At 40.2% G+C, this 24,857-nt stretch overlaps 1 protein-coding gene across 5 annotated transcripts in view; it reads right to left on the bottom strand.

The window, feature by feature from the left end:
* The window catches only part of mon2 (MON2 homolog, regulator of endosome-to-Golgi trafficking), a 36,471-nt gene extending 19,291 nt beyond the window's left edge, over positions 1-17,180 (bottom strand). For 4 of the 5 annotated variants that reach the window (XM_029522438.1, XM_029522439.1, XM_029522440.1 and 1 more), the window contains exons 1-11: positions 16,682-17,180; positions 9,942-10,005; positions 8,386-8,513; positions 5,365-5,496; positions 4,792-4,921; positions 3,509-3,606; positions 2,996-3,121; positions 2,639-2,830; positions 2,097-2,221; positions 1,099-1,238; positions 615-768 (exon numbers count right to left, since the gene is read on the bottom strand). In XM_029522438.1, the coding sequence (XP_029378298.1) occupies positions 615-768; positions 1,099-1,238; positions 2,097-2,221; positions 2,639-2,830; positions 2,996-3,121; positions 3,509-3,606; positions 4,792-4,921; positions 5,365-5,496; positions 8,386-8,513; positions 9,942-10,005; positions 16,682-16,789 (1,397 nt within the window). In that variant the 5' untranslated portion in view covers positions 16,790-17,180. The remainder of the gene's footprint in view (positions 1-614; positions 769-1,098; positions 1,239-2,096; positions 2,222-2,638; positions 2,831-2,995; positions 3,122-3,508; positions 3,607-4,791; positions 4,922-5,364; positions 5,497-8,385; positions 8,514-9,941; positions 10,006-16,681) is intronic. The other variant, XM_029522442.1, reaches the window with a different exon arrangement.
* Positions 17,181-24,857: the final 7,677 nt, after the last annotated feature.

The raw sequence follows: 24,857 nt of genomic DNA, 5'->3' as shown, positions 1-24,857 counted from the left end.
TTGAAGCAGTGATTGAATTTTACTGATTAGTTCATTATTCTGTCCCTGGATTGTGAGTAGGGAGGAGTGAATAAATCAGTAATTTTAAACCAAAAGCTGGATTCTGATGGTTTGTTTCATTCCGTAAAAGAAGGTATTACTGGAGTTAAATTCTCCCTTACATTACTTCTGCTATATGCACCCTGCAAGCTCATTGACAATAGTCTTAATTATTACAGTCAGAGAAGGCACAACACCTCACCTTGTTACCAGAGAGCCTCTGGCTATTAATGTTATTCTCTGTTTAAAACGATTGCTGTGCAGTGAACAATTTAAGGACTAATTATAATATCATTTGGCTCCTGGAGTAGGGTTAAGCCCTTGATCTCTGTCTTATTATCATGTGTGGTTGGAAGAAAAAGCATGGCTTCACAGTATCACTGCCTGCAGGGTACAGGTGGCTTAAAAATTATGCTGCAAGCTTCTGCTCATACTAATGAGCAGCCCTAACGTGGGATATCCTACAGCTTCGTATGGGTTAAAGGCTAAAATTTGTGAACCACACATAAAAATAAATTAGATGGAGCAAAGACAAAAAGGTGAACTATTGAAGTCAGTGTGGTAAGAGGACTTACTAGGTGGCTTTGGCGCTGCCCTGGACACTAACAGTCATCAAGGGGATCCAAGTTCCTCGGTATTCAAATGCTGCCTGTGTGGTCAGATTGCCACTGACACCTCCTGTCCCCGGGGTCCCCTGTGCTGTGCCCTGGGCCCCTGAACCAGAGCTGCCTAAACACAAAAGCAGGGAAAAGTAAAGAGGGAGAATGAGAACAGTGAATGAAAGGAGTCAAACAGAATGAGATGTTATGTCCAAACATTTGGCCTGTACTGTATAAATAAAATAATCCTTAAAATATGCACAATATTCTCATCACTACTTGTATATTAAATGTATTGATTATATTTCAGTGGTTTTCCCTTTGAATCTGAAAATGTGTTTTTTTTTTCAGCAATCTTAATCATTTCTTATCACTTAATTAATTTGTAACCAACTGTTAAGTGGACCACAGTATTGAAGAGCTCAAAACAAGGACCTGAATATAAAACTAGTGAACTGACCAGCAGGTGCACTGACAGAAGCAGTGCTGCTTGTATTGGGGACGATGAAGAGGGACTGGATGAAGGAGCCCAGGGCATTGACAATGTCTCTGAATACCTTGGTGGAATGCTGCTTCATGTCATATGACTGGCAGAAAGAACTGGGAGGGACAAAAAGAGGTCAGACATAGTAGGAAAGTGGCCATGTGGCTGGTGTAGCAATGCAGAACTACATCGTTAAAAAACAAATAAATAAAGTTTTGGGGAATCTCTTACACTTCATACTCAGCTCTACATTAATAGGCTGAACTGACCTTTAATGGCAGCTAATGTGAACCAGGTTTACATGCTGCTTTTAGGCCTCATGCTTGCTGTTGGCATGCTCATGTGCTAACTCTCATTTATGTGCCAGCATCAAAATGTTATCTTAATTTTTGTAGCCTTGTTTATAAAGTGGTGAGACATTTCACAAAACACTGCCGGTTCCTGAAAATTCCCTGTGGCACTACACATTTAATTTATTACTAACAACTCCAAAGCCAGTGTGATATGAAAAGCACATATAAAAGACAGACTGTGATGACAAATGCAGTGTGCACATACATGTGTGTGTGCCCATCTTATATATATATATATATCTGTCTTTTGTGAATAGACATTAATAAGGGCAATTGTGGACATTGATGATTTAAAAAGGATATCCGAGTCAAATGTAATACAAAAATTATTATAACAGGTCTAAAAAAGTAAGAAAAAATTAAGCCATTTTTATATATACTACTAAAGGTTATGGAGATCACTTTGTGATTTGAAAGAAAGAGCGTATGTTTCCTTTCATGCTTAACTTGACCTCTGTTCTTGTGTATTGAAGCAGATAAATTAGCAGTTTCACAAATGTTTAACACAGTTACACACTGTTTTGCAGATAAGTTAAGATCTGTTATCTTTAACAATGGCAGAAAATACACTTTCTTCAGGGTGGTAGGGGGCTTTGGGACACCAACTAAAAAGTATCTTACCGTAATAAATGTGGCTGCACACACAGCCTGTGGACTGATTCTACAGCCACCGCTCTCAGCCACTGGGGCTTCTCACCGTCTAGAAACTTCACCAGTAGGGACAAGAAGATCTCACACTCAGTCACCTGCCAAGCAAACATAGATAAGAATTGGGATAAGAAATTACTGACTAAACAAAAAATTACTGGAAGACCACCTCTGGCTAAATCCCAGAATACCTTCAGGCTTTGATGAAGAGGTTTTGTGGCCCAACTTCTTGATGGACATGGGCAACTAGGCAAATTTTATTTTCAATCACATCTATAGAAAGTGATCGATAGATCAATAGCTCAATAGGTAGATAGAAATAAAAACAGCTGTAATGCTGATTTACTCAGACGCAGGTGCTCATGAAAGCACTTAGAGCAGAACTAAGACAACAGTACAACTCCACGAACCCAATGCTAATGAAAATCAATTCTGGTCTGGATAATAAATTCCTCGCTCGATCAGTTGGGCTCTAACTCTAGCAACTCGACCGTCACTCCAGAGCATTTCCTCACCAGTAAGCTGTAGAAGTGCTTGATGAGAACAGACACAACGCGCAGCAGCCTCATGCAGATGGGGAAGTAAGGTTTCTCCACAGGCGCCGGTGAGGCGGAGCTGCTGCCCTGTCGAAATTTGATGTTGGGGGAGAAGAGCTTGATGACGAGGGGACACACTCGCTCCTTCAGCAGGAAACTGAACTCCTGGTGCTGTTGGGAGCAGAGGAAGGGAGAGCAACACTGGGATCAAGTGTCAGATATGAAGACTGACAAGTTGTCACAGAGTTACTGTTCTACTTCAGAATAACTGGTGTTTCAATTAAACTAAATCTACAGGATGTAGAAAAACAACAGAATGTATAAGAATGTATGCACCTGTAGGAATACCCCAGGAAAGTCATTAAGAACAGACTCCAATAGCTCCAGGCCAAACGTCCGCGTCATTTCTGTCATCCCCACCAGCCAGTAGGGGGCGTCAGCATTAACCAGCTGGCACAAGTCCTGCGGGGAAGCCCACAACAACATTCAAAACAATGGAGTGCTATGTCTCACACTCAGCACAGTGGTTGAAACAGTGCAGTCATTGAAGATGAGGAGAGAGGACAAACATTATCAGAGAAAAATCCAGCATGTTCGAAGAAAACACTTGCAGGCAAGGGAACTTTGAAACATTTAATTTAATAGCTGAGACAAAATAATTACCAACTAGTTTCCACTGACTCAAGTTTAAGCATTGGTAATTTTCAGTCGTGGGGACTGCTCTGATCTCATGTCTTATGTCCTCGAATGATGACATCATGAGCCATGTTTAAAAGCCAGTCTGGCCTGATGGATTTCTCCTAAGGCTGATGAGGTTTGTGGAAGGCTGCTGTCCCCTGGTGGACTTACCTGGAACAGCATATACGCATCTTTGGCACTGGGCCTCAGAGTACTGACAGAACGCCGGTTCGTGTTTCCCTGGACAGGCGGGGGCTGCTCCACAATACCTGGAGGGGAATAATAACTTGAGTGTGAGCGCCGATGTTATGTTTACATATTAATGTACACACATAAAGATTTAAGTAAATTCTGCCACAAGTGCCATTTCAATAATGGGAGTTTCTGTCTTTACCACCATTTCTGTAAGCTTCTGTAAGCTCCTGGTTTGAATTCATTCATTCTCAGTGGTTCAGAAGGTTTTTAACATAAGCTGAATTATTCACAGAGGTCTAGTGCACATCAAAACAAAGAGACCAAATAATGACAACCCAAGTGAGGTCACCCATAGGTTTGTGAACTTATATTTTGAAGCCTCTAGAAACCATATCTGGAGGAGTGAGGGCTGGATCTGACCTGCTCTGTTCTGTATACTGATTGTCAGGCAGGGCCGTGTGTGGCACAATATCTCAATCATAGGGGATCCAGACTGCATCATGTAGTTTCCTCTAAATGTTTGTTTTTATCTATAAAATTTATATCATAACTTTTTCAAAGAGAAATTTATTCATTCATTCAACTGCTTATCCGTTTCCAGGTCACAGGTAAAAAAGAAATGAAACTAGTAAAAACAGAGACTGCTGCTACACTTTTTTTCTATTGTTTGTCTAAGGAATCAGACATTTGGGATGTTTTTAACCAGAACCTGAAGTATACGTGTCCATTTCTCCATAGCAACTGCATTAGATGATTAAAACCAGCAAAAACAAAAAATGAACCTTAGCTATCCATGACTAAAATGATTCTTCTAGTTAAAATATATAGTAGTCCTAAAATGTAGCTTAAAACTGGATAAGAAATTCAATATCTGATGCATGAGCAATGAAGATATGGCATCACTTACAGATGAAGTGTTTATAGTTTTGAGAATTGCTGAAAAAATTTGGGTACAACTCAAAAAACTATAACTTATGTTTTCTAAATTAAAATGACTAAAGCTAAGTATAATAACTTAAAACACAGGTGTTCCTTTCCAAACACATGGTTTAGCCTTATTATTATTATTATTATATTCTATTAAAATTATATCAGCAACAAGAACTGCACATCTTAACTGACTCTTGGCATACAGTACTTCACAGTTTCAATGTAGCTGAGCTTACGAAATCTAACTCAATATTTTCCATTTCACCACACTGACACACTTAACCATCATCGTTCAGCATTTCACCAAGACAGCAGCAATGCCCTCTCACCTTTGAAACGGTCATCCTCAGCCACCATCCGCTCAAACACCACAGTGACGACCTGTCTGACTGTGGCAGCTGCTGTGTTGTTGGTGATGTTGTCCTTGGTGAAGTGAAGACGGAAACACAGCACAATGGCCTGGAATTACATAAAAATATGATGTTGCATATGCAGACACTGGCAGAGGAACTGAAACTGTGTGAACAGAGTTGAATAGTTTGCTGCTAAGTTATGATGTTGCTCATTGAGGTAATAGGACACCATATAATTGACAATCAAGTATAATTAAACATTACAGCTCAGTAATTCTCCATTCCCATGCATCTCTTTGCCCCAGTGTAGAGCAAGGAAATGCATCTGGAGGAAAACTAAATATGTGCCAATCAGTGTTAATATTGTGGCAAGCTGGCACAAATAGGTCCATGTATGGGAAACTCTGAGAGCCACAGATCAATAATAAACGGAAGATGACTCACTGAGAAGAAGTAGGTTTATGAATACTTGTTAAGTGTGGAGCTTACATGTGCAGTATGTATGTACTGATACCAATAATGTGATAGAGGAGTGTGCTGTCTGGGTACCTTGGAAAGTACTTCATCGTGTACAACTGTGTTGGTGGTTAGCAGGACGAGGACAGTCTGTAAAAGTTTTAGCTCCTCCAAACCATTTTCCATCAGCTGCCATAGCATGTTGATGATATTTCCTGCTGCTGCCTGTTGGGTAAAAGCAAAAGCCTTCAGTTACACAACACAGCCATTTAGAGTTCAACGTCAGGAGGCAGCATCAGACACAAGTTTTTATAACCAACAAAATCTAACTGCCAGTTAGCATTATGTCACTTGATACTAACTGTATAAGACACCACACTTCCCTTTTTGGGTGATGTCCAAAAAAAAAAAAAACTGCTCATCGCAAGTCATTCTGAGCTCCTCTATTATGGAATAACTAAATAAATAAATGGCATGCACTCTAAGGCTATCAATAATTTTTTTATTATAGATGAAAATAGTCCTTTCTTAAATAAAATAATCAGTCTATAAAACACAAGGAAGCTACAAATTTATAGTATTAAAATCAGAAAATTCTCATGTGAGAAATCAAAGAAATGTTAAATACTTTAGATTTTTATATGATTTATATGTCCTAATACTGAGCCCCATTCAATAAGTTAAGCCATCAGCAATTCAGTCTCTGCTGTCCTTTTGCAACATTTTCTGTCAAAAAATTTGAACAGTGTTGTCTCCTTCCCCAAGGAAACAAGGTGACACCAAATTCTCTCTCTGTGACAATGTTTTTGAAACGGTACTCTCTGGTGACACTTTCAGAATAAAGGTAGACTGGCGCTTCCTTATGAGGCCCTTAAGTGGCTTTGAAACCCTGCAGTTCTGTGCTTCTGATGAGATAGAGTGCTGCTGGCAAAGAAAAAGAGAGAATTTACTATGTACGATGGATCAGAAAATGTGTGTATTATAGAATATAAGGAGTGCGTCCTAGATTTCCTAAACATTTGTTAGGTGCACCAGAGAGAACAACCATTCAAGGACAAGGATAAAAAACTTTGGAAGCAAATATTTTTTAAAAAGACAAAATGCTTTGATAAAGGACGAGAATCCCCCAAACTTCAGACTCTCTGATAAAATCTCTCATACTCAACTGCCACGACAACACTGTACTTATAGCTTTAATTAAACTGTCATGAATTTTAAGACGTTATCAAAACTAGATGCATTATACAGTTATGCAGGCCATTGATTAGTGGACAATTAATTAATAATTATTATTATTATTTGCAATCAAAATGTGAATTATATGCTTTGAAAATGTGCTTTAAGAGTGAATCAAAATTTGATCAAGCAGCCTGTCATGTCACACCTCTCTTGAAAGAGGATTTCTTCTGGGACTACAGAGTGCTTAGTCTCTGCAAACAGCAGAGGCTTTTGAAACCTATATTAAACTAATAATTAATGCCTGCCCAAAAAAGAAGAAAATACGGGCTGACTCAAGCTTTTTACAACATTTTTTCTGATATTGCCCCACAAAAAGAAGGTTGTGGGTTCCATTCCAAGCCTTAGGCCTTTCGGTGCAGAGTTTGCATGTTCTCCTTGTGTCTGCGTGGGTTTCCTTGGGCTATTCCTGTTTTCTCCCAACGTCATCATCATGTTTAGGTTAATTGGTGACTCTAAATTGCCCGTGGGTATGAATTTAAGTGGTTGTTGGTCTTTGTCTCTGTCTGTCTCAGTGTGTTGGCCCTGTGATGGACTGGCGACCTGTCCAGGGTGTACCCTGCCTTCACCCAGAGTGAGCTGGGATTGGCTCCAGCAACCCCTGTGACCTGGAAATGGATGAGCGGTAGAAGATGGATGAATTAATTAATTAATTAACAAGGCAGTGGTGCTGCAGGTGTGGGTTACCAGCTTCATTATCTAAAAGGTTCAAAACCTCTTCACTATTTAAAACTTTTAAACTATATTTGTGTTGTTTTCTGAGATTGTTACACCTACTCCTTCAGGGCTGTTCAACTACCATAACACACATAGATCATATTAAACTACTGGAGCATTATAGTCATGGCTTTTTCGGGCCAGTGTTTTCCTCAAATACAGAAACTCTGTAAAAGGACTAAAGAGAGTTAGTAACTGAAGGAGGAAATCGGCAGTGGAGGAAGAAAGGAGGGATCGGTGTCTTTCAGGTGACACCATCAGCTACAAGAGTAAATTCAGATTAAACAATCATATTTACTCTGTCTGGTTAGGTATTGACGTGTTGAACTGATTTCTGTATTGATCTAAACCAATTACCATTAGGCTATCAAAAAATATGTTCTTGAGATGGTAGGTGAATTTAAATTTGCAGGCACATGTACACTGAATCCTAAATTACAACACGAGGACTATCAATATGCAGTTACTTGGTAGTCGATGAACTGGTCCAAGAGAGAATTATCTCAAACAATAGCAGGAAAACACGGGTCTTGCCTGTTTTAATTGTGACAATCCAAAAGATACAAACAATACTGATCTGTGATATAGACAAAGCTGATGCAGCACGGAACAACACAAAGAAGTGAGTCATGTTTTGTCTGGCCTCAAACCCATTTTTTCCGCTCACAACACGGCTGACTTTGTGCTCTTAAAGATGATAATCACTACAAAACAATGATAATCTGAGTTAAGCGTTTCTTTAAGGCTTTTCAGCATTGACTTCACTTTAGAGTCAACATCCATTTTAATACACAGTTTGTGGTTCCTTCCCGGAATTTAATGGCTTCTTCTCTAGTCTAATCTCCACCCCTTGACTGAGTCCATTACAAATCAGTTCAGTTTTGAACATTTTACTTACATAAAAAAAAAGAAAAGGTATGTGGTGGAAATGGGCCTAAAATGGTTTAATTATTTTTAATAACATGACTGCATATTATTCGTAAGCATAATAATGACTCAACATACACTTATTTAATTAGGATAAAACTAATAATAATAATAATGGCCTTCGGCTCTTTCGCGCTTTTTTTATGTGCAAGTCTCAACTTCCAGACCAAGCCAGAATGTACTGCACATGTATGGCAGCATTTTGAAATAACAGAACCAGCTCTCTGTTCTCACCTCAGATACCACCTCATGGGACATGAGTCTCTGGATTGCAGCCAGGCACAGCTGGGTGATCTTTGGCTCTTTGGTGCCACAGCCCATTAGAAAAGGCTGCACCACCTCTGAGCTGTTCTCCTTCAGAGCTGCAGGAGAAAGGACAAGGGTAAGGAAAAATGCATTTTTTTTTTTTATATATCATTGCACATACACATTTTGTGAATCTAAGCATTCTTTTTTATTTCGGTATGTACTAGAAAGCACAGAAATGCTTCCATCATGTGAATAAAATGATGGGAAAAAAAGAAAAAAGTATACAAACACAAACAGTGCTGCAGAGGAAGGGGCAAAGAAAATTCCCAAACTTCTCTGAGACATGGATGATAACGAAATGGTCAAAACTGCAGAATCAAATAAGACTTTTGATTTCAAAGTTTCAGATGCATTTGTTCTTTCTGTCTAATCATGCATCAGAATCAGGGCTCTACACCTACACAATGACTTTTAGCTATATTTTAACACCAACTCATTACTTTTACAACTAATTAGTCCATTGTGGAAACTAAGATAAAGCAGCTCTGCAGCAGTAACTGTGTCACTGTGCAGTCCACAGACACAGAGCCCCATTTGGAGCTGCACAGCCTTCAGTGGAACCCAGGAAATGTTGACTATGTGTCAACTCTGCAAATGTCACAAAAAGATACAAGACAGTGCTGATACTGTTTCCAATTCAAGCGATGAGAAAGGAGTTGCATTTGAAATTGCTCTGTAGTAAATTCAGGGCATACAGATGTCTGATCAGTCAAGACAATTCACAACCAAAGCTGAGGGATAAACACTAACGTGGATTCATATGAAGGTGTCCTTCAATTTACGGTAAAGCTGAAGCAACCAAAATGACAGATATATATATATATCAAAGGAATCTAATTAAGCTGATGCCATGAATAAAACAACAATGCATTGAAAGCTATCATTCTGTACATCCATTGTTCATGTGAATTTAAACATAAATGTGTTTGTATATTTTTAGCATTTTTGATATTGCATATTATTCAAAATTTGCAGAAAGAAGTGATAAAAAGAGAGTGTGCTTAAAATGCACCTGTGTTTCAAAACCAACTAAACCACTATAAAGAAAACCCGCAAAATGGATAAGCGGTTGAAGATGAATGAATGAATGAACATGATCAGATTAAATTTAAATGAATCAAATATATAAATTACTTTGATAGAGGGTTATTCATTCATTCAACTTCTACCACTTTTCCGTTTCCATGTCACAGGGGGTCGCTGTAATCAATCCCAGCTGACACTGGGCGGAAACCGGAGTACCCAGAGGAAACCCAAACAAGCACAGGGAGAACATGCAAACTCCACAGAGAAAGGCCCCAGGGCTGGGAACCAAAACTGCATCCTTCTTATCGTGCGGCAACAGTGCTAGCCACTATATCACTATGCTGCTAAGTGAGGATTCATCTTTTTCAAATCAGAATGAGGTGAACCCTTTCACAAAGTGGAAGCTAAATCTCGCATTTGTGGCCAATCACCACTCTGCTCACTTTCCTACTCACCTGCCAGTATGTCCATGTTCCTGGCTGCAATAGTCTTAATCTTCACAATGCCAGACTCTGCGGCCTGACAGGGGGGAAAGAAGAAAAGGGGACATTTAGGTCAACACTTGGATGTAATGCGTATGAAATGGTTCTGATGGTGCAGCAACTGCTGAACTACTGGTGGGCACAACTTCATGTAATGATGGCCATGGGGGGTGACAAGGACCGACAGAGTCAGGGCTGATAAAACAGCTAAGAAATGGGCCTCATCTTGACAGGGATACGCTAGTAGAATGTGATTTCCCCAGTGAGGTATCTGGCAGGGATGAGTTGCAAAAAATAAGAAAGTAGGAAGCAGTGAGGAGAGTGGGATGGAGGAGGAGGACGGGGGGGTGACATGGAGACAAGAGAGAGAAACAGTTACTGAGAATTTACCAGTCAAAACAGAAGCTCTTCTTATCATATCTCTATAAAAACAACATGCAAGTGTAACTTGCCAGTCAGATTCCTTCCAACTTAACTTCAGTTGAATCATTTTACTAAATGGGAAACTTTGCTTGTATTGAGGGGCACAAGTTAAAGACAACAGCGCAGTACAAAAACAACGCAAATAGAAGAAACACATAATCGTTCCACAATATTGACTGCTCATCTTCCCATCACTACTCCTCTTCACCCTTAATTTCATATGATCTTTTCCAAAAATCACAATATACTGCAGATAGTATTTTTTTCTTATAATTGCTATTAAAAACAACTTCCCCTCACGCAAACAGCCACCCTAAGACATGTTACATCTAAATTTGTACTGTCAGACAGATGTGGAGCAGCAGACTGAAAAACCATCAATCCATAAAGCATAATTTCTTCACATGATGATAAAGGACTTAAACACGATTCAGTCAGTTTACTGCAGCTGAGACTTCCTTGCAAAACATTTTTATTTTACTGTGGAAAAGCAAAAAAATGGCCATTGCAGCATCTAATCCCAGCAACAGGTTTACTACTAAAATCAGTAGTAGCAATGAGACTGCCAGTGGGCCTCTATAACTGCAATGCATTTTTCATGCAGCTTCTGCATGAATTGACTATATCCCAAGCATGGCTATGCTACACTGCATTCCTCACGCAATCCTCAAAGCAACCATTAACAAGCACCACAGAGACACGGCACAAACCAAATCATTTTGATTTTAGGGACTATTTGGTATGTCTGCAAATGAATGAAGTGAAAATGATGCAAATCAAGCAGCGAGCCCCCACGCCCTGCCACCACCAACCCACCCATTCTCTGTGTTTACAAAAAGAAAATATGAATAATTGTAGTGCATAGGATGTGGAGGAATGCTCTTAACATTATATTGGCCTTGGGATTTGGACAATAAGGTGACTGTGTTGCTTTAACACGTTATTGGAACTGTCACAAAGTTGAACCTCTCTGCAAGTCAACAATTCATAACCTGCTGAATTGCCGGTTACCAGGCAACCACCAGTTAGTGGGTCGGGCCTTCTTACAAACTCTGATATGGCCCAACTCCTTCAAAAGTTAATCTTCAAAAAAATGCTAGGCTTCCTCTTCTCCTTTGTTCCTCACGCAGAGACAGAGTTCATTACGGGAAACCAAAAGCAACGCAGTGAAAGTTCAGTCCCAAATAGTTACAACCACATTTCAGCTACTTATCAGATCCCCAGAGGCTTAGAGAATAATATATTATAGCTGTGATGCATAACTGAAAACCCAAGTGCCAGGCCACCGAGTCCAGGAGAGTCTCGGTGAGGTTTTAATGAAATAGACAACTATAAGCAGTGCTTCCAGATATTCTTCACTGGCTTTGGATTGGTGTAATAAAGCTAATGCTGCCGTCTAATGAATTTAGAGCCGCTGCAATTAATTAATTAAATAATTTTGCAACTGACACTCGTTTTGATTATGAATAAAGAATATGTAAACCTTGGTTGTTTCTTTTTTTTAATATTTGCAGTTTTTATAGTTTTTACAACTCATAATACAAGTCGGAAAAAACATTCCTTATTTGAAGATCTCAGTCTCAGCTCCGGAGACTGGAAACAGATTTAAATCTTAGATTCTATATAAACACACATATACCACGAAAGCACCTCTAAAATGGGCAACAGCTGTCAGCCTAGTGAAATACACTGAGTAACAAAGAAATTCTGAAGCCTATCTCTGAAGGGCACAGAGAAAGGCAAGCAAATTTTCTCTAATCACCGTGTTATAAATGGTGTTTCAAGGCCCCTTAAAATACTTCTGACAAGAGCTGACTTTGTGGTTATCAAGAGGACGGGGTTGCCAAAGTGGCCATGTACGTTTAAGTCTGGTGACCACGTGAATGATAAAACTGTACTGAGGAGATTTTTGGCCCCGGGCTGCTAAAGGGGGTGGGTACAGTGGGTGAAGAAAGCCTCTTTGATTTGCTCAGACCCCTGAGTAAATCCAATACGCAACAAACTAGAAAAAAAATAAATGCCTTGAAGTGTGTGGGTTTACTTTCATTTCAGCCTCAAGTGGAGCCGCACGCTCCATCTTGGGTCCAAATACAAACATGTTTCTATGCTATGAAAATTCAAATTCATCTTGGCCTGCTGCCTGATGGAGTCCAAGGCTGAAAAGTGAAAACTCCTTTTAAGAAGGCTAGCACATTTTTCTGCCCACCTATAAAGGATGGGCTTCCCTATCTGTCAACACCGTGATGTCACCATGTGTGGCGGAAAAACACCACTGGCCAGATGAGGTCATTGTAAGAGAGCATATAACCTCAGTGGCTACAGTGGGAAAGTGCTGGGTGGTAAAATTTGAAAACATTGTCACTTAAATGTCAATCATGTTGTGTGCATTTGAGAGGAACCTAAAGCATTAACCAATGAGGGCTCCACAGCTGCTTTAGCTGAATGAGAGAGACAGGAAATGTCAATGAGAGACATCCAGTGACATTAATGATATCATTATGGTAATGATCATTCTATAATTTATTTATTTATTAATTTTCAGAATTGATTGTTTTCAAATTTGGCAATATCTGTGCTTTCTGGCTCTTTGTTTGTTTGTGTGAAATATTCATATAATAAGCACAAAAAACCTTAAACCAAATCAATCCAATTGAAATCGCTATTGCATAGAGCAGTTTCTGTGAAAATAAACCCAGTACAATTTATGGAACACCATCCAGCTCTAGGTACATGCCTTACTGTTCTGCCACGAGGATGTCCTGCTTTTACATAATCCTGATACTTCTTTAAAGTCCTCAACTCCTTTTGATTCCCCAATAGAAAAAACAAGGTGTCTCATCTCAAAGGTTTCTCTGTCCAATAAACTTCTGTTGCTTTTTATTTATTGATGGATTTAGTGTATTTTAGAGAAGCGACATGCACACATTGAAGGATAGCCAAAACGTTTGACCCATTTCATACAGTTTAAGAGCTATGCGAAACCAAATACGAAGGAAATCTATGTAAACCATCTGATTTTGCAAAAAAAAAAAATAAAAATAAAAATAAAAAATAATAATAATAATAATAATTCTTTCTTGCATTTACCAAATAGAAATATTGGTAATCCTAACTGACATAAAACAGGAAAGGTTTAGTCTGATTTAATGTCAGACAGTGAGAAAAAATGTGTATGTTTATTTTGATACAGTGTATGTAGACCTCTATGTATACTGTATTTTTTTGACGTTTCTGACAGCACCCTGTAAAGCTGTACATCAACAGAATGCTTTTAGTGAGATCCATGTGGATATTTCATGAATGCAAACTATGCAGTCAAAATATTCAAGAATGACTGTGGGGCAATCAGTACACAAAATACAGCTGGACAAATGTGGTTTTTAAATCCTGTTACCCATTAGAAAGCAACATTAAACATTAAGCCTGTTGAGTAACTGATGTCAGGGCTAAGTTGTTTCAGGATGTGCTACACTGTTTCAGTTCTTCTCCAGAGCTTTTTGTTTGTGTAGGGATCCTCAAAGCAGAACTGACCCAAGTCTGAGCGCCAGCTCATTCCTTTGCAAAGCAACGTTAGTGAAGCTCATCACAGACTGACTTCCTTAGAAACACTGTCAGAGTCTTTGAACTCAGCAGTTTTATGGACCTGACTTAGCATATTATAGAAACAGCTCATTCAGTTAGAGCTGCAGCGCAACAGTCTCTCTTTGCTGAAGCCTTGCTGCATGTTGCTTATCATGTCTCTCTACAGCAGACATGACCTGTCTAGCAAATGCGTTATGCTAAGTGAACTGTACAAAGGTTGCCCATAATGTTTTCATTAGTTCTGCAGGTTTTTCCTGGACAAGTAGACACATTTAGCTGTGAGCTACACACAGGTGAGGTGACAGCACCTGACTCATCCACAGGGAGAACAGAGGGCTAGATGTCTGTTGGGTTTTTTTCAGCAAGGCAAAAGTAATCAGAGAACTACAGACAGCAAAGCCCTGGTGGTTTCATTGACTGGCTGCTCCATGAAAACTGTTCTTGGCCCATCTTAACACAGAAAGGGTGCAATGCCATTGTGGGAGATGCACTGGGAAATTGGGGGGGACTGGAACAAAGACTGACTGGGAAATGAGGACAGGGCTTCCTCATCTGTCATTCACATTAGGGATACAACGCTTTGGCATTAAGATTCGAGTATTCACTATCAAGCATGATTCACTTAAAAATGCCTAAGCAGCTTTTCATCTAAAAGTAGTATTTGACAAAACTGTGGTTGGGACAGAGAAAAAGGCAGTCATATTTTAGGAATGGAAAAATGTAATGCGGACCACATTGGCGTGCACCAACAGCATTCCAAATTATTTGAATGAAAGCTACAGCTCCTGATACTCAGCTTGTTTGTTGAACAGTAACATCCCGACAAAAATAATCACGACAACCCCAATTGGAAAGTGCTGCTCCAATCACAACACTATCAACAAAGGATGAGTGAGTTTGTGCAATGGGAAGCATCAAAGTGGCTCTGTGCACTTCTGTGATCTCTGAAAGAAATATGCTTGTAAGAACCAGAGAACCTGGGAAATTATAAATCTATATTTGAAGGAGATCCTGCATAAGGCCCTTGGGCAAAGGCCAGCAAGCAGCCTTTGACATTAGACCAGCTGTTTGCTTTTTATGGCCCTGTGTGACTGCAGCAAATGTCATTTTGAAGCAATCAGCTTTCAAGTTGAGAAGTCTGCAGTGAGAGCGAAACACAAAGGACCTGAAAGCACCTGCTGGGGAATTTCCTTCTCTTGATTTAATGTCTTATCCAAGGTGAGACCTCAGGGAAAACAAACTAAGCTCACGTAGCCTGATATGCGTTTCCCCACTCAGCTGGTTGGCACATATTTCCAAGACCACAAAAGCCCCACACACAGTACAGCATTTTTCCAATAACCAGTGTGACCACTCTTATATAGTCACATTAGAAAGCAAACAGTGAGATGGCCATACCTGGGAATAGCAGGGAATGACAGTAGAGGGGCTCTGACTGAATTTGCGTCAGATAAATTACATTACTCCGCAAACACTTATATGTCCCATGTGCACGTCAGTGAGATGAAAATCATAACTTGATCTGGAAATGGAGAAGTGAATGGAGGCTGTGCTTTGATCTGTGTGTGTCAAATATATATTAAAATTTATGTAAAGATATAATACAGTCCAGATGTAAATGAACTCTAACCCTGTCTTTGGATCAACAAGGGGCATAACAAGGAGTGGAATGTCATAAAAAAAAAAATGGGATGGCTGTTGACTTCTATGTGTGACTCAATGCACATACACTGTAAAAAAAAAAAAATGGCAAGACCCTATACTTGAAGCTCACTGATGGTACTAGAAATGTCACCCATGCTGCACCACAATGAAACCAGTCAGTGGCCAGACAGAAAGTAATTTCAAGTGAAGAAAAACAATTGCCTCTTGGCTACGGCAAAACAAGTATTCTTGGTGTGAAACCAACTTGCAAGATGAGATTCGAGAAAGACAGACCTATTATAAGGCAGGTCAAATACACTTTCATTTTTTACAGAAGGGGAACTTGACTTCGCAGGAAATCTAAGGAGTTCTGTCACGTTACCAGATTTAGAAGGGTTAAAGGGCTGGATCTCACAAATCCTAACAGTTTGAGCCTTGCTGGTAGTGTGAGTTTTAGCTGGTGAGAAACACACACTGCTAAAGTTTAGACCACAGCAGTAACATGCTTAATGTCAAACCCATGGCCATTCAAGGTGAATCACAGATCATGCTCACATGAATTGACATTCATGTGCATTTTTGTGAATTTGGAAGTATTAGCACTTGCTATGTTTGCAAGGCTTAGAAGTAAATGTTTATCCCAGACAGGCAACAGTAGAAACAACTCAAAACACATGGTCTAAAATAAAGAATCAAGTTTATCATGATAGAATATTTTACTAATACGTCCAAATGAGAATTAATTCACTATGAACGTCCAAATCTTTAATGACGAATAAATTTGCCTGAATAAACATAATTGCGTTGCATTGTTATGACACAAATCGTCAGCTGGGTTTATTTCAGGCTACCCTCCACAATCTGATGAATGAGATCACACATTAAAAAGTGCATAATAACAGCTGATGGCAGGACTTTTAATTTTAACAGCACTATATGAATACAAGTCAGTCCACGTACGGCAGCGGAGCTGGGGGCCCAGCGTAGTGCTGCACCCGGGATCGAACACACTCGTGTATATCACTACCGCAGTAACGCCCGGTGGGGCTAACTGGCCGGCTCACCTCTTTGACGGGAGGGAATTTCTTCTTGCACTCCATGGACAGAGACCGCAGGTCCGTCTGCATGTTCTCCAGCAATTTCTTTACCGCCTCGGGGCTGCTGGTCGACATTTTTGACGGCGCCGTCGACGGATGCCTCGAAGAAACTTCAAAACGATGAGGAAAGCGGGAGCGCAGTCGCCCCCTTGCCACCCATCCAACGGCGGGGAGCTAATCCGCCGCTACTTTACTCGCCTTCGCGGGAAAAGAAAATAAAAACGCCGCGGTCCATTGACACAAGATCCCACTACTCTGCTTCGGCCGTTCGTCCACAGGAGAGCGGCGATGACACCGGCAGGCGTTCGTCCTCCTCAGAGCTCGTCCACACCGGAGCCGTGAAGCAGCATCGTCTGCCTCCCTCCCCACAGGGAGCTCTCTTTTTTTCTTCGCACCGCACGCTAATCGAAGATATTTGTCAAATTGAGCAGTCTGCCATCGGCGGCCGACAGCTCCACCACTTTTTTTTTCCCACAATGCTCCGCTAGACAGTGACACGTCACTGGGACTTCCGTAAACAGTGACGGATTCAGACGGTTGACTGCAGCGCCCCCTGCTGGAAGAGCCTCACATGGCGACATGCAGCACCCAAAGGCCAGGGGAGGAGCTGCAGGCTGCAGCAGCCGCCTCTGAAACTATCTGTATGCGGTACCCAGTAGCAGTGTATCTTAGTCAAATACATAATAATGTGTCATGTTCAATGAACGTTACCTGTCACAGTGTTTAAATTATTGTCCATTTCTTTCTGCCCTTTTGGCCTCTGATGAGGTCAGTGCCATTTCTTAAGGGCCTGAGCAGACACTAGACAGTTGGCGAAGGTCCTATTGAAATTGTTTTTCTTCTTTATTTTCTTACCTCAACAAGCACATTTTTTGACAGCCCAAAACTTGCGAAACTTGGTCAAATTGTCAAGTATGGGGAAAACTTTGATATTTAATGCATTGCAGAAATGCATGTCATAAAATGGCTCAACCACTCCATGTTGAAAATTGAGGAAATCTATCATCTCTCCAGATTGACATAGATGAACAGAAATTGGTAAACATATGCATCATGACCAGACAAACAGAAAAGTCCCAGAGTTCCAAGAGAAGGTGGGCCTAAACTCACATCTAGACATTAAAGTGGTGGAGGGTAGAGGACTACAAATTCCTGGGAGTGATGATTGACAACAGACTGGACTGGAAATCCAACACCGAGTCTGTGTACAAGAAGGGGATGAGCAGACTCTACTTCCTGAGGAAGCTGAGATCCTTCAACGTGTGCAGCAAGATGTTGGAGATCTTCTACCAGTCTGTTGTTGCCAGCACCATCTTCTTTGCTGTTGCATGTTGGGGCAGCAGCATCAGAGCCAGCGACACCAACAGACTTGACCATCATCAAGAAGGCTGGCTCTGTACTTGGTCTGAGACTGGACTCCTTTGAGACTGTAGTGGAGAGGAGGATACTGAACAAACTGTTATCCATTATGGACAATGAGCAGCACCCTCTCCATTACACAGTGGACCGACAGCGGAGCAACTTCTCCCACAGGCTACTACAGCTCCGTTGTCGAAGAAACAGATACAAGAAATCTTTCCTGCCACATGCCATCACACTATACAATAACAGCTAATTAACCCTGGTCATTACTTACAGTCAATGCGCACTTTACTCTACTGTATATATTTTTTTATTCCTATTGCATATATTTTTATATATTTTATTCCCTATATGTAATGCTGCTGTTACATTGCAATTTCCCAGTCTGGGATAAATAAAGTATCTATCTATCTATCTATCTATCTATCTATCTATCTATCTATCTATCTATCTATCTATCTATCTATCTATCTATCTATCTATCTATCTATCTATCTATCTATCTATCTATCTATCTAAACCAAGCAAGCAGGACAAATAAATTAAAATATACAGGTATACTTAAACAAACACTAATCATTATACCTGTTTTCAATTCAGGGTAAAAATTGCTGTTTCATCAGAAGACCTAAACAGCAAGTTAAAGTACACTAACACCCTGAAACTAATTACCTGTCTGGTTTCCTCCCAGAGACTTCAAATAGGTGCTTGGGAACCTGGGGATTCTTTTAGCCTCTTCACCCTGGAGAGGAGACACAGTAAACAAACATTTACAAACAATAACATTGTACAGTCCAACAACATTTAACCTGCTTTTACTCCACAATGAGCACCTGATTTTTTACCACAAGGTAGCAAATTAAGTGCATGATTGTCTTGACTGGGCCAGCCTTCAATCAGCAAATCTGCAACATACATGATACAGGAAACAATTTCAGTAAAATAGTTTAATTCATCTGGTTTGTTTCTTCTTTCTCTTATTAGAGTACACCAATTTCAGTGCACAAGATCAGGAATTAAGAACGCCTTTATTACACACAATGATAAAAGACATCTCTGTCTGCATGTTCACACAGAAAACAGCAGTTTTCCCCTGGGTGATGCTGCTATTATGTCTTATACCTACGGTAATAAATTCCTTCAGTGTGAACTTTGTCTTGTGACTCTGTAGACCACTTAGATGCACAAAACACTATACATCACAGAAAGGAATAATAGGTCCTCCTTAAGGTCAATGTATTGTTGGATTGTGTGTGTGTCAGTTACACACCGTCCTCTGTGTGTTGGCTTGGGCTCTGCTTCACCAGCAGCTGAGTCATGTAAACTGGATTGAAGCTGTCGTTGCTCTTGAGGCCTCAGAAGTTACCAGTGCAATCTAAGCACACAAGAAATCATCTGTTGGTACCTTTAAAATAAAGGAAATGATAAAGAGACAATTATAAAGACTGCTGTCCTGCGATGCCTCCCAGTTTTTCTCGGTGATGATGGGAATGATTTCTTCAGTCTGCTTCATAAGTATTGCCTTATTTGGTATGTTAAAGGTTCTGCACTGCAAAGACAAAATCTTAACCTCAGTTTTGACCTTTCTTTGCAGGATTCGGATGCCACTGTGGATTTCACACAGGTTCCCGTTGGAGTAGGGACTGTTATACCTGAAGAGTCAGTGGCCAGGTCCAAATGCTCTGCACCTTGAACCATCCAGCGTTGGTATCATACTGGAAGGTAATCTCGTCATGGATGACATTGAAAGCCACGCGCAAGCTATTTGCCTCATATTTGGACTAATCTATGCTCTTCAAGATTATCCCAAAAGTCTTAAGAATACCTTTGACTTCATTCAAAGGGTGATGCTCAACCTAGGTGTAGGTAACCTGAGGCCAAAACTTCAGAGCTTGAAAAATGCGCATTTGCAGTAGATGGCTGTGCTGTAAAGGATCCTTAAGCATAGATACTTTGGTAAACTGACCTGAAATATTTGCAACTAATAACCACTGCAAAATTCTTAGGTAGTTACAGTCACAGATGGATGATTTTGGCCACATCATATTTCAGTTTATATAGTGTTCCTTATGTATCTTGTGTTGAGTAGAGCACAGTGATTTTTGAGATTTCAAGTCAGAGAATAAGTTAAATGATTGCAAATCAGTAAACTAAAACACAGATTTCCCCAGTAATGGTAATAGTAGTGTTATGTATGGCCAGTGCTTGTCATAATATATATTTGTGTGTTTTGGCGTGTAGAATGCTGCTACCAATCTTGCATCCTAGAAGAAAAACTATTAATGTAATCTTAATGTGATTGAATAGTGACTACAAAATGTGGTGTGCATTTTCATGTGTTTCTGTTTGGTCATGACAAAATACATAAAACTTACCACAAAAGTAGTTGGATTTATACAGGTATTCATTCATTATATTCTTGAATATTTATGTCACTTTCAAAAGTTCTATGGCCATCAACAGCTTACATTAGAAGTGTAAGAGGATTTTGTACATGATGGAGTTAGGATATCTGTCTTAACATGTTGTGTGATGTGATTGACTAGTTTGCAGCCAGCAGAATACAGGTAGCACAATGTTAAGAGCTAGTGTAATCTTGTTTATTACAGTCCAATGCACATAGTCACTGTTCTGTCCAACTACACCACAGCCGCTCGAAAAAAAAACCTTTTAACCCTCCGGTCGTGTTCACCTCCCACCCCTTTAGTATTCCCAGTCAAAATGGTTTGTTTTAACTGCTCTTAAATTTAGCACAAAAACCATTTTTCACCACCAAATTTTTATTCAACGTTCTTTAGCTGTGAATAATGTCTCAAAGTAGTGTTTAACATGAATTAATAGAATTAGACAATAACTGCAGTGAAAATACAAATAGGCACTGAAAATGTATTACAAAATGAACATGAAATGGAAAACCAAAGACCAAACTCAACATGAAGCCGTGTGTGTCTGTGCGCATGTGAATTCATGCACATGAGTGGCATGTGACACTCAGGTCAGAGTGGGTCTTGCAAACATAGGCATCACATTTGCAGTATCTCAGGCTTGCTTTGTCTCTAGGGGCACAGAGTTCACAGCGTTTCCTTTTCTGCCCATGTCCTTGTTGGGGGAGAGCAGCTGGGGCTTGCACACTCCTAACCAGACTGGCAGAGACTAGTGTGCGGGGAATGTGCTGGCGCTTTTGAATAAGCGGAGTCACCTCTTATTCACCGCTCTGCTAGGAAAAGTCTCCTCTTCAAACTTTTCCCCTGATTCGAGGTTGTGTCGATGGCTGTCCACACCACATGTTCATTGAAAGCAGACACATCAAGGATGTTGTGGAACAGTGCCACAGGCCAGCGGGCTGTCATTCGCTTGCAGGTGTATGTACCAGTAAGCTGCAATAAAAGGAACAATAAATAAGAGATTGGGAACAATATTGAATCTGTTGTACACAAAATGCTATGATTCACATAAGTAAAAAAGTAAAATGCATGATGGATGAAACTTTACATTACCTTATCAAGGCAGTCAACACCTCCTTTGTTCTTGTTGTAGTCCTGGATCATCCGGGGCTTCCTGTCCTCTGTGGTGCTGACAGCGGCGTCTTTGTGTAGCAAGCTCATCAGGATGACATTTCTATTCTTTTTGGGAACATACGACACAAGAGAGTGTGTGACAGTGAAAGCAAATTTTGATGAGAGTGCCTCTCTTCCTCTGGTCGATACCAGTGCAGGGGGAAGTTCAGGCTTGTTATTCCTCACTGTCCCTACCATGGTGAGCTTTCTTTTCAGCAGCTCCTGACCAAGAGCACATGATGTGAAGAAGTTGTCACATGTGATATTATGCCCTTGGAGACCGGTTGTCATGTCCAGCACAACACACATGCCCTGGTTTTTTTTGGCCCTTCCAGTACTGGGATTCCCCATGTATACCTGCATATTCCAGGCATAGCTGCTCCTGGCGTCACGTGCTGCCCAGATCTTTGTTCCATATTTCCCTGGTTTGCTTGGAATGTACACCTTGAAGGAACAGTGACCGCTGAAGGGAACCAGGCGCTCATCAACTGTCACTTCAAGGCCTGGATTGTACATAAGTGGTAGGCGCTCCACCCACCGGTCCCAAATGTTCCTGAAGGCAGCCAGTTTTTCATTTCGCCAGCAGATGGGTCACGTATCTCTGTTATCAAATCAAATAATTCTTGAAATAACATGAAACTGTTGTAAGGACATAGTTGCCTGGAATATAGGCCTCCCAGACTCAGCATCCCACAGACTTTTTGTAGCCTCATTGTTGGAGTGATATACTCCAGCTAAAATCAGCAGACCTATGTAGGCTTCGAGGTCTACCAGGTTGATTTTTCTCCAGGTGTCCCCAAACACACGCTTCCCCTCCAGGCCCCTCCATCTCAAGTACAATACCCTGAATGGACTCTGGTAAAAAGAGTTGGAAGCTGGACTTGATGTCATCCACACGAGATGTGGCATACTGTGTTGGCCCTGGCGTCATCTTTATGATGTTTTCCACTCTTGATCTACTTCCTCCCTCCTGGGGGGATGAAGACCAGAGTGTCCACTCTTGGACTGGAATGTCTCTTTAGGTGCCTGTTCTTCAGGTGCCTCTCCCTCTCCATCTGTTGACCGGTCAGTCTCCTCAAAGTCTGGATCAAAATCTAGGTTGTCTTCCACTTCCGAGACATCCTCCTCTATCTCTGGTTCAGTTTCAGTGCCCTCTTCATCATGTCCAAAAACCTGGACCAGAACCTCTTTGACAGAACCACTTGGTCAGTGGCCTACTCATTGTGCTCAGAGTAAAAGGAGTGCAAGGCAAACATCATGCCATCTGTGTGAAGATGATACATTGATTAGTCTGGAAGGTGTGGTTCACGTGGGGGATAGGCACAAAAGTGTTGGAAAGAGATGGGTTCACATAACAGACACTTGTCTAGTCTGTGTGAAGATATGATACATTGTTTCATCAGGAAGTTGGTTCACATGGGAGGATCGGCACATAAGCGCGGGAAAGAGATGTGTACCCGCAAAAGACATTGTTCAGTCTGTGTGAGTGAGTGAGTTGGGGTGGTGTATATGGGGATGTTTTCTGTCCGATGGATGAATACGGTCTGGATACCCATTCATTTACTATGGCGGTCACTTTTGAACACCACAGGTGATTAAAACACTCAAAATTCAGTGAAAGAGGTGAGAATCACTTTATATGTTCAAGTGCATAGTGTGGAGGATATCATAAGGCCTTGAGGCAACCAGATGTAAAACACAATATTTATGAGTGTTTTAAGTTGTAAATCAATCAGATTTGACCTGAACACGACAGGAGGGTTAATTGTTCATGCTGTACATTTTGCAACCCAGTGTGTTTTGACATTTAAAATTATGCGAAACAAAACATTTCTGAGGACAGCACATTTACTTACTTACCATGAGATCCCTAAATCCCCAAGTACTCAAGAATTGAAGGATAGTGAGTGAGATCTCAAGTTTTGATACCTTTTAGTTTGAGAACATGTATTTATTCTAAGTGAGGATGGTTTTGCTGAAATTTTAAATATGTATGTCTTCAATCATCAATGCACAGAAATGTCATTGCAAATGACAAATGTCATTGATGTACAGAATGAATTGTATGAATCCAAAAATATAAGGAAGGATTTTGAATAGAAATTGACAAATTTCACATGAAGGCATTTTTATTCAGTCATAAAAAATAATTTTAGCATAAAAAAGTTACATATTTAAGAGTTTTCCCTATCAGTAATTGATTATCATAAATTCAATCCTGCTTATAACTAGTCAAACATCAGTTCAGTATAATATAGAAAAAAAAGAGATAAAAGAGATTTTGGAATCAATCCCTTCAATCATTACAGCTCTCCCTGTTCACATTATACAAGTGGCACAGCTGTCTCCTTCAGGCACACTACATGTTAATTTCCCATGATGCAATGCATAAGATGAGGTAAAAGCAACTGAATAAAACTTGTGTCAATAATCAGAAGTTGTCATTTCAAATATTTATGCAGAAGAAAAAGACAAAATAACATAAGTTGAAACAATGAACTCAGTCACATTAATATGAAATACTGACAGGGAAGCATAATTGAGATCAGTTGTGGTCAATTCAGGTATATGTGAATTTAAAATCCAATGCTTGTTGTCTTTTCAAAGATTGGTTATTAGTAGAAGCTTTTTTAAGTGTTTTACTGGATGATTTTACCTCCTGAGATGATAAGTCACTACTAGACATTAAAAACAGAGCTGTCAGCAGGTCTGATTTCAATACACAATACTGCTGTACTGTATATGTTACAGAAGTGCATTTAAACACATTGATTTTATTCAAATGAACTTTTCATATCTGTTCACTTGGATAGCTGTTAGAATCAATAAAATAAAATGGCAAGTCAGACTAACTGAACATTAGAGATGTCCATAACAGAAAAAAATGCTTCCTTAGAAAGCAGACACGACCAAATGTAAATTCTTAGTCACTGCGTTACAGCAATGGCCACATTTTTTTCAAGTGTATACACAACTCTGCCACTGGCAAATGATATGAAATCCAGCTCTCCTAAAAAGGATTTAAATATTTGATTAAGAATGTTGATGCTGTCATACTGTGTGTTTAAGGCAGCATACAAAAGAGAAACCTCCAGCAGCAGCTCTGCAGTTACGACCCAGGGGGATCCTAAACCCTGCGTCTTTACATGTTTCGTCACTTTGTCTGGTGAGGTATAGCAGAGAGAGTGTTGGGCAGGGGCCAGACAGAGTGTCAGACTTGAGGA

The sequence above is a fragment of the Echeneis naucrates genome, chromosome 16, assembly GCF_900963305.1.
Source record: "Echeneis naucrates chromosome 16, fEcheNa1.1, whole genome shotgun sequence".
NCBI classification, from domain to species: Eukaryota; Metazoa; Chordata; class Actinopteri; order Carangiformes; family Echeneidae; genus Echeneis; species Echeneis naucrates.
The sequence above is the reverse complement of the archived record's forward strand: the minus strand, read 5'-3'. Positions and strand labels throughout refer to the sequence as shown.